General features: G+C 38.8%; 1 protein-coding gene across 3 annotated transcripts in view; it reads left to right on the forward strand.

Annotated features, from left to right (window-relative positions):
- The window catches only part of LOC136879145 (tRNA (guanine(10)-N2)-methyltransferase homolog), a 287,770-nt gene that overhangs the window by 196,144 nt on the left and 75,710 nt on the right, over positions 1-15,916 (forward strand). For all 3 annotated transcript variants that reach the window (XM_067152901.2, XM_067152909.2, XM_067152917.2), the window contains one exon: positions 5,868-6,009. In XM_067152901.2, coding sequence (XP_067009002.2) covers positions 5,868-6,009 — 142 coding nt within the window. The remainder of the gene's footprint in view (positions 1-5,867; positions 6,010-15,916) is intronic.

The raw sequence follows: 15,916 nt of genomic DNA on the forward strand, positions 1-15,916 counted from the left end.
AAAAGTTGTTGAGGAACTTCTTCTGAGAACAGCTGTTATTAATTCTTGGCTTGCTTACAAAAGTAACATAGAAGCAAACAGTAGTTGACCTACGAGGTATGCAATGTCCATATTCACATTCAAAGAAAGTCTGCTTCATGCACTTATGGGGCTACAGGACTAAGTCCTGTGAAAGTGACTGGGTACCATTATCCACCTGAATTCAACGTCTTTACAGGATAAGGAAAGTATCCGTAGGAACAGCAAAGTTTGCTACAGATGGGTTATAGAAGCAAAAGATCGTAACAAGGCAAGAATATGAAGAAGGTGACAACATTCTGTGAACAGCGTCGTGCCCAATAAGCCCTTCGTAAGTAAATACCGTTTCAAAACGCTTCATAAGTAAACTGTTGAAGATATTTCAAAGATGTCTTTTGTAACCTAGGTTATTATAGTTCTATGTTTATTATTCATATTTTTTAAAATTTTAATAATAATTGTTCAAAAACATTTTTTTAACCCCTTCCCTGTGTCAAACACTTATAAGCATTAAGGTAATAATTCGCAAGTTGCGTGAACCACTTATAAGCGTCATCCACGTTTGTGTGTTTATTACAGATTGCATCAACCGCTTATAAGCATCAGAAATTTATAGATACTTCTGACATCTATTGGCCTTATTTTGCAACAAAGTACTACATTTTATTTCCAAGGAAGAGAAGGTAATGCTGTAAGAGAATTCGGACTGGACCAAAGAAATGAAAGAGGAAGTCGCTAGTTGAATTCTGCACTTATCATAATTTAGTCCTTGCTAATACTTTGTTCAAACACCACAGACGAAGGCTGTACATGTGGACAAGACCTGGAGACATAGGAAGGTATCAAATAGACTTCATTATGATTAGGCAGCGATTCAGAGCCCAAGTATTGGATTGCAAGACCTTCCCAGGAGCAGACGTGGACTCTGACCACAACATGGTGGTCATGAAATGTCATCTGAAATTGAGGAAATTGAAGAAAGGAAGGAATGCAAGAAGATGGGATCTAGATAAGTTGAAAGAAAAGAGTGAGGGATTGTTTCAAGAACATATTACACAAGAACTAAATAAAAAGGCTGAACGAAACACAATAGATGAAGAGTGGACAGTTGTGAAGAATAAGATCATTAGGAGTGCTAAAAAAAAGTTAGGAAGAAAGGTAAGTAAGAATTAGTGAATAACTCAAGAGGTATTAGGCCTCATTGATGAACGATGAAAATACAAGAATGCAAAAAGTGAGGAGAATGGAAAAGAATACAGGCAATTAAAGAATGAAGTAGGTAGAAAGTGCAGCTTAGCTAAGGAAGAATGGCTGAAATAGAAGTGCAAGGATGTTGTATGATTGTAGGAAACATAGTTGCTGCATACAGAAAAATCAAGGAAACCTTTGGAGAAAGGAAAACTAGGTGCATGAATATTAAGAGTTCAGATGGAAAAATACTTCTAGGGAAGGAAGACATGGCAGGAACATAAACAATTGTACCAAGGGAAAGAAGTAGATGATAAAATTCTGGAACAAGAAGATACTGTTGATGGTGATGAAATGAGAGACCCAATTTTGAGGTGGTAATTCAACAGAGCCTTGAGAGACCTAAATAGGAACAAGGCACCTGGAATTGATGACATACCCTCAGAATTACTGACTACCGTAGGAGAAACCAGCATGGGGAGGTTATTCCATTTAATGTGTAAGTTGTATAATAATAATTTTGTGTTACTATTTCTAGCCGAGTGCAGCCCTTGTAAGGCAGGCCCTTCGATGAGGGTGGGCAGCATCTGCCATGTGTAGGTAACTGAGTGTTATTGTGGTGGAGGATAGTGTTATGTGTGGTGTGTGAGTTGCAGGAATGTTGGAGACAGCACAAATACCCAGCCCCCGAGCCATTGGAACTAACCAATGAAGGTTAAAATCCCTGACCCGGCCGGGAATCGAACTCGGGACCGTCTGAACCGAATGCCACTACGCTGACCGTTCAGCCAACGAGTCAGACTGTAAGTTGTATGATACAGGAGAAGTGCCACCTGATTTTAGACAGAATGTTGTTATACCTATTCACAAGAAATCAAGTGTTGACAAGTGTGAAAACTACTGCACCATTAGTTTAGTATCTTAACCTTGAAAAATTTTAACATGTATTGTTTACAGATAAATGGAAAGACAAGTTAAAACTGAGCTGGGAGAAGACCAGTTTGACTTCATAAGAAATGTAGGAACATTTGAAGCTATCCTGACTTTACGTCTGATCTTAGAGGATCAAAACCGAGTTCGATAGCTGCAGTCGCTTAAGTGCGGCCAGTATCCAGTATTCGGGAGATAGTAGGTTCAAACCCCACTGCCGGCAGCCCTGAAGATGGTTTTCAGTGGTTTCCCATTTTCACACCAGGCAAATGCTGGGGCTGTACCTTAATTAAGGCCACTGCCGCTTCCTTCCCAGACCTAGCCCTTCCCTGTCCCATCGTCACCATAAGACCTATCTGTTTCGATGCGACGTAAAGCAACTAGGGAAAAAAAAAAAAAAAAGGATCAAAGACAAGCCTACGCACATGGCATTCATAGATCTAGAAAAGGCATTCGATAATGTTGATTGGACCAAGTTATTTGAGGTTCTGAAGGAGGTTTGGGATCAGATATCAAAAAAAGAGGATTATCTACATCTGTACAAAAATCAGTCTGCAGTGATAAGAATCGAAGGTTATGAAAAAGCAGCAGCAATCCAGAAAGGAGTGAGGCAAGGCTGCAGTTTGCCCCTCTCCTTTTCAGTGTTTACATAGATCAGGAAATAAAGGACATCGAAGATAAATTTGGAAATAGAATCACAATCCATGGAGAGGAATTCAAGACTGAGATTTGCCGATGATATTGTTATTCTGTCTGAGTCTGCAGAAGATTGGAGAAATTTCTGAATGGTATGGACACAATCTTGGAGAAGGTGTACAAGATGAAAATAAATAAATCCAAAAGAGAGGAACAGTCATGTGACTTATTGCTTATCTGACTTCATTAAAGCCGTTGTTGCCATGTAAATCATTATGGAATTTCACAGCTTGAGCTCTAATAACATGTCCTAACAGCAATACACTTTCACTTTATTTTATTAAAAACCTCTTGTACAGACACTCATCTAGGTCACTCTTTATCTAGTATAGTTTTCTATTTCTGTGCACTTTCTACTTTTAATCCGCCAGTGGTCGCTATATGAGCAAAATACTCGTGGTCATTGAAAATCATCTGCAATTTTATACAGCATGTAGTTTCAAATTTGAGCCCTGTTGTACCTTCGCACTGCAAAAAATACTCATGGTCATTGAAAATCATCTACAATTTTATACAGCATGTAGTTTCAAATTTGAGCCCTGTTGTACCTTCGCACTGCAGTTTTGAGAGAAGGACGGATGCATTGAAACGCACATCTGTGACCTTGAGAAGGGACAGGGAGGGAGGAATTATCAGTGACCGTCAACGGTGAGCAATTTGCTTCACGTGCGACCAGTCATGTTGGCGCTAATTTCTGTGTGTGTTTTAGTTTTGCTATTGTTGTATTCTGTTTCATAGTTGAAACAGTTCTTTGCAACTTTTTTGTATTAATGTGTTGTATAATTAGTGTGTGACGATGGCTTCAAGTCGTCATATTTTAGCTTAGTTTGATGAAATTCCTAGAGATCAACTCGAGGGCGAAACCCGTGACTCGGACTGTGAAAGTGATCATAGTGAACGAAATACGGATATTGAACAGTCCGAGCCAGAAGAACGTGTTGATGGAACCGAACCTGGAGAGCAATCTATAGCTGGCGAACAACATATGTTGGGGGCAAATGAGAATTTCATGTTTAGTGACAATGTTTATATATGAAAAGGTGACAAATTGGGGCAGACACCCACCAAGAAGAAATCCACATTCACGTATTTATGCGAAAATATAGTGACTCATCCTCCTTGTGCAAAGGATATTGTGAAAGATGCAAACACTATTTTAGAAAGTTGGGTATTGTTTTTCCCAGATACAATTATAACCATCTGAGATTTATTACTATTTGTAATTTTATTTGTAATTTTTAATGTTCTTTATAACCATTTGAGATTTATTCTTATGTTCATGTAATGTGTTAATACATTTACGCTTGAAATCAGTTGGTATTTATTATGTAAATACGTCATATCATACCGTGAGCATTTTGTTCAACGCGCGACCACTCGCGTTACTTTTATCCAAGCGACCACCAGCGGGTTAACTGTGCCCACAAATATTCTTTACCTTCTTCTTTCATCCACCCTCTGATTATTCCTTCTAGGATTCCACACTTACATGATAAACTGGCCCCTTCTTCAAATGATCAATTCTTTTGAATTTATTGCTCGCAGGATATGCTTTCCTTTTTTCTGTAATATCACATGTGTAGTGAACTCAGGATTCAACACTATGCACAACAATACTGTACTGTAGCCTACACTTGTTGAAAGGAGGGGAGGTGGAGTAAGGCCTTTGTTGGCTAGTTCCAAAAATGTTGCTGCTTGCCTTGGTAAGAATTCTTAGAAGTGTAAAAGTTTGTTTGTTTATATGTTTGTTTGTTTGTTTCTTGTTCTTCTGTGATATCTCAAAAGTTCATTCTTACATCCCGCAGAGCTAAAACTGTAATAGGTACTGTATTGTTCCCTGTTGGCTGGACCCTGCAAAGAACCTCTGAGCTACAACATTAACACACCAAATAGTAAAACAAGATGTTTTACCAACTACCATAGCTCAGGGCATTAACACACTCTCTGGAACTAGTGAAACTGGACTCAGAAGAAAGTTTGTTCCAACCCCATGTTGGCCATTTTGAAAATGGTATTCCATAGTTCCCCATTTTATTTTATTTTTTTATTTTTTATTTTTTTTGCTAGGGGCTTTACGTCGCACCGACACAGATAGGTCTTACGGCGACGATGGGATAGGAAAGGCCTAGGAGTTGGAAGGAAGCGGCCGTGGCCTTAATAAAGGTACAGCCCCAGCATTTGCCTGGTGTGAAAATGGGAAACCACGGAAAACCATCTTCAAGGCTGCCGATAGTGGGATTCGAACCTACTATCTCCCGGATGCGAGCTCACAGCCGCGCGCCTCGACGTGCACGGCCAACTCGCCCGGTTTTCCCCATTTTTTAAGGAGACTAATTTACTGACTTTTGAAAATAAGAATTTCACTAATAAATTCTGTATTTTTTTGGGGTAAAAATGAAATGGCGTATGGCTTTTAGTGCCGGGAGTGTCCGAAGACAAGTTCGGCTCGCCAGGTGCAGGTCTTTCTATTCGACATCCGTAGGTGACCTGCGCGTCGTGATGAGGATGAAATGATGATGAAGACAGCACATACACCCAGTCCCTGTGCCATTGGAATTAACCAATTAAGGTTAAAATCCCCGACCCAGCCGGGAATCGAACCCGGGATCCTCTGAACCGAAGGTCAGTACGCTGACCGTTCAGCCAACGAGTCGGACATTTTTTGGGGTGACATACTCTTTACTGTATTAAGTCTGAATCCACAGTACAGTATTTTCGCAGTTTTTGGGGTGACATACTCTTTACTGTATTAAGTCTGAATCCACAGTACAGTATATTCGCCTTGTTACATTGGGCTTCTACTGTAGATGAATAAGTGCAAACAAGAAGAAAGAACATAAAATGTGTATGTTATTATATTCCGATAAATTAGTGTGGAACTGTATGTACATTGATAATAATATACTGTTATTATGTCTGGGCATGAGAGGGTTAAGTGAGGAGAATGTTGTAAATTGAATTGAATTAACAGACTTTTACAGATTGATAAAGATTTTGTTCCTCTTTAGGGCATGAAGATTGTATTTTAATTGCAGAAACAACGAGAGAAGGATGAGAGTGTACGTAGTAACATGGTGCAGTATGGCAGAGGAAGCCATTATATTGATGTGGTTGTAGCAGATAGCTCTCTTCCAATGTGGAGACAGTCTCTTATATTGGATGCAATAATCACAGATCGTAAGTACATTATTCCTATTTATTTTCATCAAATAGTACATAGAAGAAAAACTAAAGAATTTGCCTATGATATAGTAGACCTTCTAAGACTGCCCATTGTCAAACTATAGGTTAAGGTATGTTTATTTTCTGCTCAGCCTGTGAAACAAAAGTGGGTGTTTTTTTTTTTTTTTTTAGTAGTTTAAAGTTGCACTAACACATTTGAGGGTTTTGGCAGTGCAAGTGTAGGAAAGATCTATGATTCAGAAGGTAGCGGCTGCAGCCTTAATTAAGGTACAGCCATAGCACTTGCCTGGTCTGAAAATTGGAAACCATGGAAAACATCTTCAGCACTGCCAATGGTTGGATTCGAACCCACCATCTCCTGAATGCAAGCTCATGGCTATGTGACCTAAATCACATGGCCAACTCACTCTTCTAGCTTATTTAGATGACATTAATAATTACATTTATACTACACCCTCTAGTTCCTACACCCACAGTCCCTCAAGAAGAAATGCAATATTTAAACTAGAAAGAGGAATCTTTGACTGTATGTAACTTTTTGATCAATACAGTTTTGATACTATGGCTCTTCAGAGCTTGGTTGGTCTTCTGAAAACCTTGACAGCATCTCCTCCCTCTTTTTCTGGCATGCCTGCTCCTAAAACTTGAAGATATCAACTTAGTAATGGATAGAACAGGGCATTTTTAGATTTAGTTTATGTGTTAAGTAAATTATTTTATTATAATTCAGGAAATTAGCCAGTAAGCATGCATTGTCAGAAACCATTAACTACACCACTAACAATATCATTATTCACTCTATGACAATCTCTCAGAATGAATGCCTTTTTTATTTAGAGCTATAATCAATCACTACTGATCTGCATTTAGGGCAGTCGCCCAGGTGGCAGATTCCCTATCTGTTGTTTTCCTAGCCTTTTCTTGAATGATTGCAAAGAAATTGGAAATTTATTGAACATCTGCCTTGGTAAGTTATTCAAATCCCTAACTCCCCTTCCTATAAATGAATATTTGCCCCAATTTGTCCTCTTGAATTCCAACTTTATCTTCATATTGTGATCTTTCCTACTTTTAAAGACACCATCCAAACTTATTCGTCTACTGATGTCCTCCCACGCCATCTCTCCACTGACAGCTCGGAACATACCACTTAGTCAAGCAGCTCATCTCCTTTCTCCCAAGTCTTCCCAGCCCAAACTTTGCAACATTTTTGTAACGCTACTCTTTTGTCAAAATTGCCCAGAACAAATCGAGCTGCTTTTCTTTGGATTTTTTCCAGTTCCTGAATCAAGTAATCCTGGTAAGGGTCCCATACCATACTCTAGTTGAGGTCTCACCAGAGACAAATATGCTCTCTCCTTTACATTCTTACTACAACCCCTAAATACTCTCATAACCATGTGCAGAGATCTGTACCCTTTATTTACAATCATATTTATGTGATTACCCCAATGAAGATCTTTCCTTATATTAATACCTAGGTATTTACAATGATCCCCAAAGGGAACTTTCACCCCATCAACGCAGTGATTAAAACTGAGAGGACATTTCCTATTTGTGAAACTCACAACCTGACTTTTATCCCCGTTTATCATCATACCATTGCGTACTGTCCATCTCACAACATTATCGAGGTCATTTTGCAGTTGCTCACAATCTTGTAACTTATTTATTACTCTGTACAGAATAACATCATCTGCGAAAAGCCTTATTTCTGATTCCACTTCTTTGCACATATCATTGATATATATAAGAAAAATAAAAGTCCAATAATACTGCCTTGAGGAATTCCCCTCTTAATTTTTACAGGGACAGATAAATCACTAGCTGTACAAGATAAATTGGAATTATGAATCTCCTATGGTATTTTCTTGGAATTTTATTGTGGCGAGGGGGTCAGCACTGGTTAGTTTATACAGTAGTGGTTGCTGGATACTGTTTGAGCTTTCCCCTAATTTTTTCCTGCTCACACATTCACTTTGCTTCTTTACCTTAGCTGGTTTGAATGTGGGTCCAGGTTTTGTTTACCTGCCTGATTTCTTTCTTCGTATTGTATTTCCAGGGCTATGTGAGGTACTTTTCTCTTGCAGATCTCAAGAAGTCCTGAATCTTTGTCAGGAAACTACATTGTTATTAGCCTACGTCATGTTTTTTATGCAACTTCTATATGCAGTCAGTTATTATGTTTAAGTGAAGCTGGATGGCTGTAGCCAGCAGCTCTTCTTCCTCTTACTGTACTCTCTGATTGCCTAATGTCTAGGATAGGATGCCCATTGTATATTCCTTGTAGCTGTACCCGTTGGCACTTGTTTACTGGATTCTGCAATTAATAGTATTGATGGACAAATTTACATCTGATAACAGTTTTCTCATAGACTCATCATCATCATCATCATCATCACCACCGTCATTATCCAACTCCAATTTCCCATTTGTGGCGTACAAGCGCTCGCCATCTATTCTTGTCTGGACTGTATCAGGACATCTTCCCATGTTAGACCTCTCTGCTCCATATCTGATTTCACTGCCTTGGACAGTCAAGTCAAAGTATTTTCTGGCAGGTCTCCCTATTTTCATTCTCATAATGTGTCCATACCACTGTACTCTGTGCTTCTTTATTACACTGGTAATAGGGACCTCAGTGCCCTTACCCTCCTGTTACCTTCATTCCTGATTTTGTCCTTTTGATTAGTTTGATTGATAGTTATAATGAATTTAATTTTTATTGCTGAATTCTGCTGTAGTGATTGTTTAGTAGAGTATGTGCCTCTAAACCATATGTGCGAATCGGCACAAAGTAGGTGTGGTACAGGATTGTTTTTGCTTTTTGTGGTATATTGCAATTCCAGAGTAGGTTTCTGACTTGTTTGTAAAACTTTGATGCTTTCTGTGTCCTACTGAGTATTAGTATTATGAACAAGAGTGTTGATAGGGCACTTCCTTGTTGGACACCTTTCTTTGTCTCATATCATTTTGATCGTCCATTGCCTATCTGAACACATTTGTAATGAGTCTGTAATAGCATCTTTACTTTGTCAGTCAGGTATTTTTGCACCTTGAGGTCTTCCAGGCATTCGCAGATCTTATTCAGGGGGACAGTATCGTAGGCCTTTTCAATGTCCAAAAATGTAATCAAAGATTCTTGCCATGTTACCAGTACTTTTCTGTAAGTATTCTGTAACGCCACCACCCTTCCCTCTTCTTCTACTATTCCTTTTTCTTCAAACCCTAACGCTTACTACCAGAGGTTCTTATAAACATAAGTAAATGCTTGTTCAGTTAGCAGAGAGTATACAGTACATGCAGTGGAAAACAGTTAGGTTATTGGGGTATTTCATGGTGGACTCTACTCGAGCAAATAGAAAACAGTTTGGAGTTGAATCCGCATCAACTAGCATAGGAAATAACCACCTAAAACTAGACTAAATTGATAAAGGAAAGATAGGATGAAAGGAAAAATACATTTATTTTAAAACACATAGAGAAGGAAGGGTTGTAAGAAAGTTAAATTATTAAATACATAAAGAGGAAGAAGTACTCCAGTACGTATATTTTTCTTTCCTTGGTTGGGACGAAAATCAACAGAACGTGCCAACATGAATGTTAGTAGTATTATTACTTTTCATATGATACACTTTTTATTAGACTTGGGCACTCTGTCTCGAATGAAGATGTTCCAGGTAGTAAATAAGACGAACGTGTCAAAGTATTGTAGAATGATTACATGACCCAAAAGAAATAAAGCCGTGCACGTAGAGGCGCGCGGCTGTGAGCTTGCATCTGGGAGATAGTAGGTTCGAATCCCACTATCGGCAGCCCTGAAGATGGTTTTCCATGGTTTCCCATTTTCACACCAGGCAAATGCTGGGGCTGTACCTTAATTAAGGCCACGGCCACTTCCTTCCAACTCCTAGGCCTTTCCTATCCCATCGTCGCCATAAGACCTATCTGTGTCGGTGCGACGTAAAGCCCCTAGCAAAAAAAAAAAAAAGAAATAAATGTAACACCTAAATAAATGGATTGCAGAAAGCAATTACGCCCATGCACGAGGCTACTCCCTTTTTCCAAAGGAAAATATGTAAGGAAATCAAATCTGACACAGAACAAGGACCCAAAGTGGCAAAGAAGAAAAAGGGTTAACATATCACGTGTAGCCCATCACAGTCATGGAGGCTCACCTAAAAAATGTTATGGACCGAAATATAAACAGGTAAGGTTATTGCGGTTACTAAATAATAATTCCAAATCTATATATATAAAATAAGAGTTTTGTCTGTACATTACTCAGGATTGAAAGAAAATGGTATTTCTGCATCAGTCGTATCCACAGTAACAAGGAAATGCACTTTTTAATTTTCCATAATTTCTGTCCGTCTGTCTGTCTGTACATGCATCACGAGAAAACGGCTGAATAGAATTTTATGAAAATTGGTATCAATAGTCATAATAAGTCACTACAATCTACACCATAAATAATTTTGTTCCGGCTTAGTGAAATGGTAGTTTAGGGGAAGGCCTACAATTTAATTCTCAAATATTTATGCTGTTAGGGGTTATATCAATAAATACTGACTAACTAAATTTATATAGTATTAAATTTCCGATCATTTATATCTTATACATTTTTATCGCACCTGCTATAATAGAGATATTAATGAATTTGGATTTTTGTTGCCAAGTCCATATCAGCACTGAGCCATGAGAAAATGGGTAAACAGAATTTAATGAAAATTGGTATGTAGAGTCAGGCAATAAGGAACTATAGTCTTCGCTATAAATAATTTTATTCACCATGGTTGAAATGGTAGTTTAGGAGAAGGCACCTAAAATGTCATTTTTAACTACCTTTGTTATTGGTCCTGTCGAAAAGTACTACATATCAAAAGTTATAGAGAATACAATTTCCGACCATTCTCTATATAACACTAATAGGAGAGAAAAAGTGGAAGGGGTCTGACATTTCGAAGAACGAAGATATTGACTTAAGAAAGACAAGGGCACGAAGGGCGTGAAAATGAAGGACTCCCCAGGCCTCCATATGTAATACTGTCGGAATCAGAAAAGGATAAGAGTTGACCAAGGGAGGTTGGATAGGATAGGTGAAAATGAGGAACGTGGCACAAGTAAGTGGAAGCAATGCCAGGACTCACGAACTAGGGAAATTGTGAAGATGGTTATAAAAATATATACTGTGTATATATATATATATAAAGGAACTATTGCTTGAATAATAAGATAAGAGGGAGTCATGAAAGGAAGAAGGATTCACTTTGCATTAAATGCCCTAATATCACAGAGTTGGAAGAAAACTAAATATGAAGGCTTACAATATAGAAAGCTCATAAAACTGATCAACAGTAACATTACATTGACCATTGTTTGTTGTGATGTGCTTTGTGTCTTCTGCTGCCAATCATCTCTGATAGACAGGATTATTGGTGCACACAGAGTATAACAGTCTGCCTGAATGTTGGCAGGAAGTAGCTGGAGAGCTACAGTAGATCTCTATCTTCTTTAGCATAAATGTTTTGATACTACTGATACATAAACACGCTGGTTCATCATAGCAGTCCAGCTATTCAATCCCTACTTTGAGGCACTGATCGGAATGACCAATATGCAGACTTAACGGAATAATGACAGAAGAGTGTTCACAGCTGTCTGCAACCTGGTCTTTCCAGCTCTGGAAATTTGGACTGTTCATTAAAAGTGAAAAAATGTGCAGCTTTTCATTTGATTGAGTATTTCATATGATAGCATTGTTTTTAATCGCGACATTCCTTCTGACATCATTGTAATGACCTATGTTGACTTCAGTTGGGAAAGCTACAAAGACAGTCTTTCTGAGAATTCCGTAGTGAAAGGACATTCGAGGAAAATGGTATTTAAGAAAAAATAAGATGCAGACTAAGAAATAAAAGGGGCAAATCAGATTAAGAAAATCCCTCTTTGAATAGCAATGACATACAGCCAATTTCTCATGTCATCCTCTACAATCAGTCAGAGACTACAATCATACAGGTGTAGTGTCATAAAATAAACACCGAGCTCGATAGCTGCAGTCGCTTAAGTGCGGCCAGTATCCAGTATTTGGGAGATAGTAGGTTCGAACCCCACTGTCGACAGCCCTGAAAATGGTTTTCCATGGTTTCCCATTTTCACACCAGGCAAATGCTGGGGCTGTACCTTAATGAAGGCCACGGCCGCTTTCTTCACACTCCTAGCCGTTCCCTGTCCCATCGTCGCCATAAGACCTATCTGTGTCGGTGCGACGTAAAGCAACTAGCATAAAATAAACACTTCACAGGATACATAGGTTCCAATATTTTCCAGGACAAGGAGCTCCAGATGGTCTAGCTCAAACGTGAGTAGTACAATAATTCCAAACGTAGCAGTACTAGCATACTCGTTCCTTACCTTTTCAACCTTCAAAGTAACCTAACTTTGTCTCGAGCATAGCTTTGACTAGAAGTGTTGAAGCATGTCAGAGTGACAATTAATCAAGGAATTGAACTCTAGACCAGGCCCGTCATATACTCCTGACATAAGGAAAAGATAGTGTAAAACAAAAGCTAAAGGTTTCCACCTAAAACTAGACTAAGGTGATAAAGGAAAGATAGGCTGAAAGGAAAAATACATTTTTAAAACACATAGAGAAGGAAGGGTTTTAAGAAAGTTAAATTATTAAATACATAAAGAGGAAGTAGTACTCCAGTATGTACATCATTAAATACACAAAGAGGAAGAAGTGCTCCAGTACGTACATTTTTCTTTCCTTGGTTGGGACGAAAATCAACAGAACGTGCCAACGTGAATGCTAGTAGTATTATTACTTTTCATATGATACACTTTTTGTTATTTTGTTTTACAATATATTGCTCTTCAATACGGTCTAATATGAAATTTATTACCTATGACTCCATTTTTCTTCTCAACTCAAAGCAAAGTCATCTCCGTACAGGCCATGAAGACCCTTGGAACGGTGGACTGTAAAGGCTTCCACTATCTGTAACCTCGGCACTTGATGGGGTAGAGTGGTCAGCTCTATGCCCGGCCGCCTTTGCCCCCAGGAATTAACATGGTACTCATTTTTGGTGTAGGCTGAGTGAACCTCAGAGCCATTTGCACCTCCAGAAGTGGAAATGTTGTTTCTTAAATTTTACGGCTTCCTGACGGGGATTCGAACCCACGTCCTTCCGGGCGAACCGAGCACGCTTTTACCGTCTCGGCCAGGCAGCCCCTTCTTCTCAACTCAGGTCAAGTACAGTGGAACCTTGGATTACGAGCATAATTCGTTCCGGCAACATGCTTGTAATCCAAAGTGCTCGTATATCGAAGCAAGTTTTCTTTTCCGATAAGAAACAATTGAAACACGGATGATTCGTCCACAACACAAAAATATTCGCATACCATTTCTAAAACAAAACGTTAAAAATTAAAGTGCACTTTTCCTTACAATTACTGTGTAGCACGAATTTCACTAACGGAATTACTGCTGTCTGTTGGCTTACTGAAATTGTTTTTCTTCTCTTGTAACTTTAATGAGAAACCTGTCCAATGACTGTTGCTTGTGCCTCTTTTTGAGGATTTCACGAAAATGTGACATTGCATTGTCATTGAACTAATTCATCACTTGCACTGCTCCGGCCTTATTCGGGTGGTGTTTTCTACAAAATTTTGCACCGTTTCCCACATTTTGCACTTCTCCCGAATCTCAGTTGAAGTGAAAGATTCCATTGACTTTTCCTCCTCCTCTTCCCCGGACGAGATCTGCATAACCTCCTCCTGTTGTTCGCGATGCAGGTCCATCAGCTCGTGGGTGGTCAATTCCCGGCAATGTTCTTCCACCAGCTCTTGAATGTCCACATCATTCACCTCCAGCCCCATAGTCTTCCCTAAGGTCACAATTTCATCGATAATCAGCGGCTCATTGTCACCAACAATTCCCTCAAAGTCACATCCAAGAACACAGTCAGGCCACAGCTTTCCCCAAGCGGAAGTGAGAGTTCTCTTGGTGACTCCATCCCAGGCTTTATCGATGATCTTCAGGCAGTTCACAATGGGGAAATTATTTCTTCCAAACTCTCGGAGGGTAAGGTTTGTTCCTTCGGTCACTTCGAAGCATCACTGAAATAGTGCTTTGGTGTATAGCTTCTTGAAGTTCGAAATGACTTGCTGATCCATAGATTGAAGTAGTGGAGTAGTGTTGGGAGGAAGCAACTTGACCTTAACGAACTTGAATTCCTAGAGTAAGTCATCCTCAAGACCTGGAGGATGAGCAGGAGCATTGTCCATAACCAGCAAGACACTGAGTGCCAGATTATTTTCTGAAAGGTATTTCTCCACTACAGGACCAAAGACCTCGTTCATCCATTCAACAAACGAACAGGGAAGGGGAAAACATAGGCACACGTGACGCTCGTATTGCGGAACCTCACTCGCTTATCAAGTTAAAATTAATTTAAAATGTTTGCACGTCTTGCAAAACACTCATAGACCAAGTTACTCGCATTCCGAGGTTTCACTGTATAATTCAATCAAAGAACCAAAATGGGTAAGCAAGTCAGAGAGAAAATCTCTGGCTGAGATGGAACGCTAACATCACTTAGCAAACGGAACAGGTACTAAGATTGCAAGTAGTACAGGATATAAAAATGCAAATGAGAGGGTTATAAACCAACTTGGATATGCTATGAAACAAAGCATAAGGTCAAAGTATCACTATATAGAGACATAGAAGTGTCTCATCTTCTCGCCATACTAAAAAAAATTGATCTTTCCTTTTTTCTCAGGCAAGGAACGAGCCATTTGTATGGGGACAAAGGTGCTTAACTTAATACATGCGCTAAATTCTTATGACTATCTTAAATAAAACCCTAGCAGCAATGTGGCTGTGCTTATGAAACAACAATAGAAAAAGGTTCATACGTTCCTGTACCTTGGCATCACTAAAAACTGTAAATGTAGTTAGTGGGACATAAAGCCAATAACATTATTATTATTATATTATAATTTGCATCATTCTTTCATCATCTCTGTTGACCAGTTTACTCTCATTTCATTAACTTCTTTGCAGTATGTCATTCTTCCTACCCCTACCCACTTTTATTTTCTTCTTCTCTAGTTTTTCTTTTATCCTTGATCATCTTCCATTGCACTCCATCTTATTTGATTTTATTTATTTCTTCTACCTCATCCATCCCCCTATCATCGTCTTTCATTAATCTGATGACCTTGCTATCTATTGTGCAACACACAAGTGCATTGAACATGAAACATCTTACCTTGAGCTAAGATGGCATTGTGACTTCCCACTCAGAAGGCTAGTGCGCAGTGAGGGGCCATCCAGTGATGAACGAGAGTACCACTTACACTAGACCAACAGTCCAGTATTTTGAAGTTCAAACTGCCCTTGTTGGAGAAGTCTTTCTCTTCGACAGACGTGTTTTCTTTTCCAAAGTCACAGAGCAAAGTCTCTGCAAAATGTACAGAAGTTCTGTTTGTTTACTTTGACATGGCAAAAACCCAATTTTTAATGTTTTATTAGTAGAACTTCCAAATAATCTCTTGTTCTACTTTTGTAAATGCACTCTTTTTGGATTTTTTGCCAGGTTAAAAAAATTACTATTTTTCTTTCCGAACCTCTGTGGTCTCTTATTCTGTATGAGGTGATGCAATTTGCGTTGATAAATAAAATGCTTATTAAGAAGTCGGCTAAACATCTTCTACCCATTTAACATAGTGGACTTTGTTGTTGTTGTTGTTGTTGTTGTTATATAAAAACTAACTTTTCTGTATGGAAGTGAAAGAGCTGGATTGACTCAAGGCACCGTATTCATAAGCTGGAGGTAACAGACATAAAAGTAGCAAGAATGATTGCTGGTTCAATAAGTTGATTACA

Source organism: Anabrus simplex, chromosome 1 (assembly GCF_040414725.1).
Source record: "Anabrus simplex isolate iqAnaSimp1 chromosome 1, ASM4041472v1, whole genome shotgun sequence".
NCBI classification, from domain to species: Eukaryota; Metazoa; Arthropoda; class Insecta; order Orthoptera; family Tettigoniidae; genus Anabrus; species Anabrus simplex.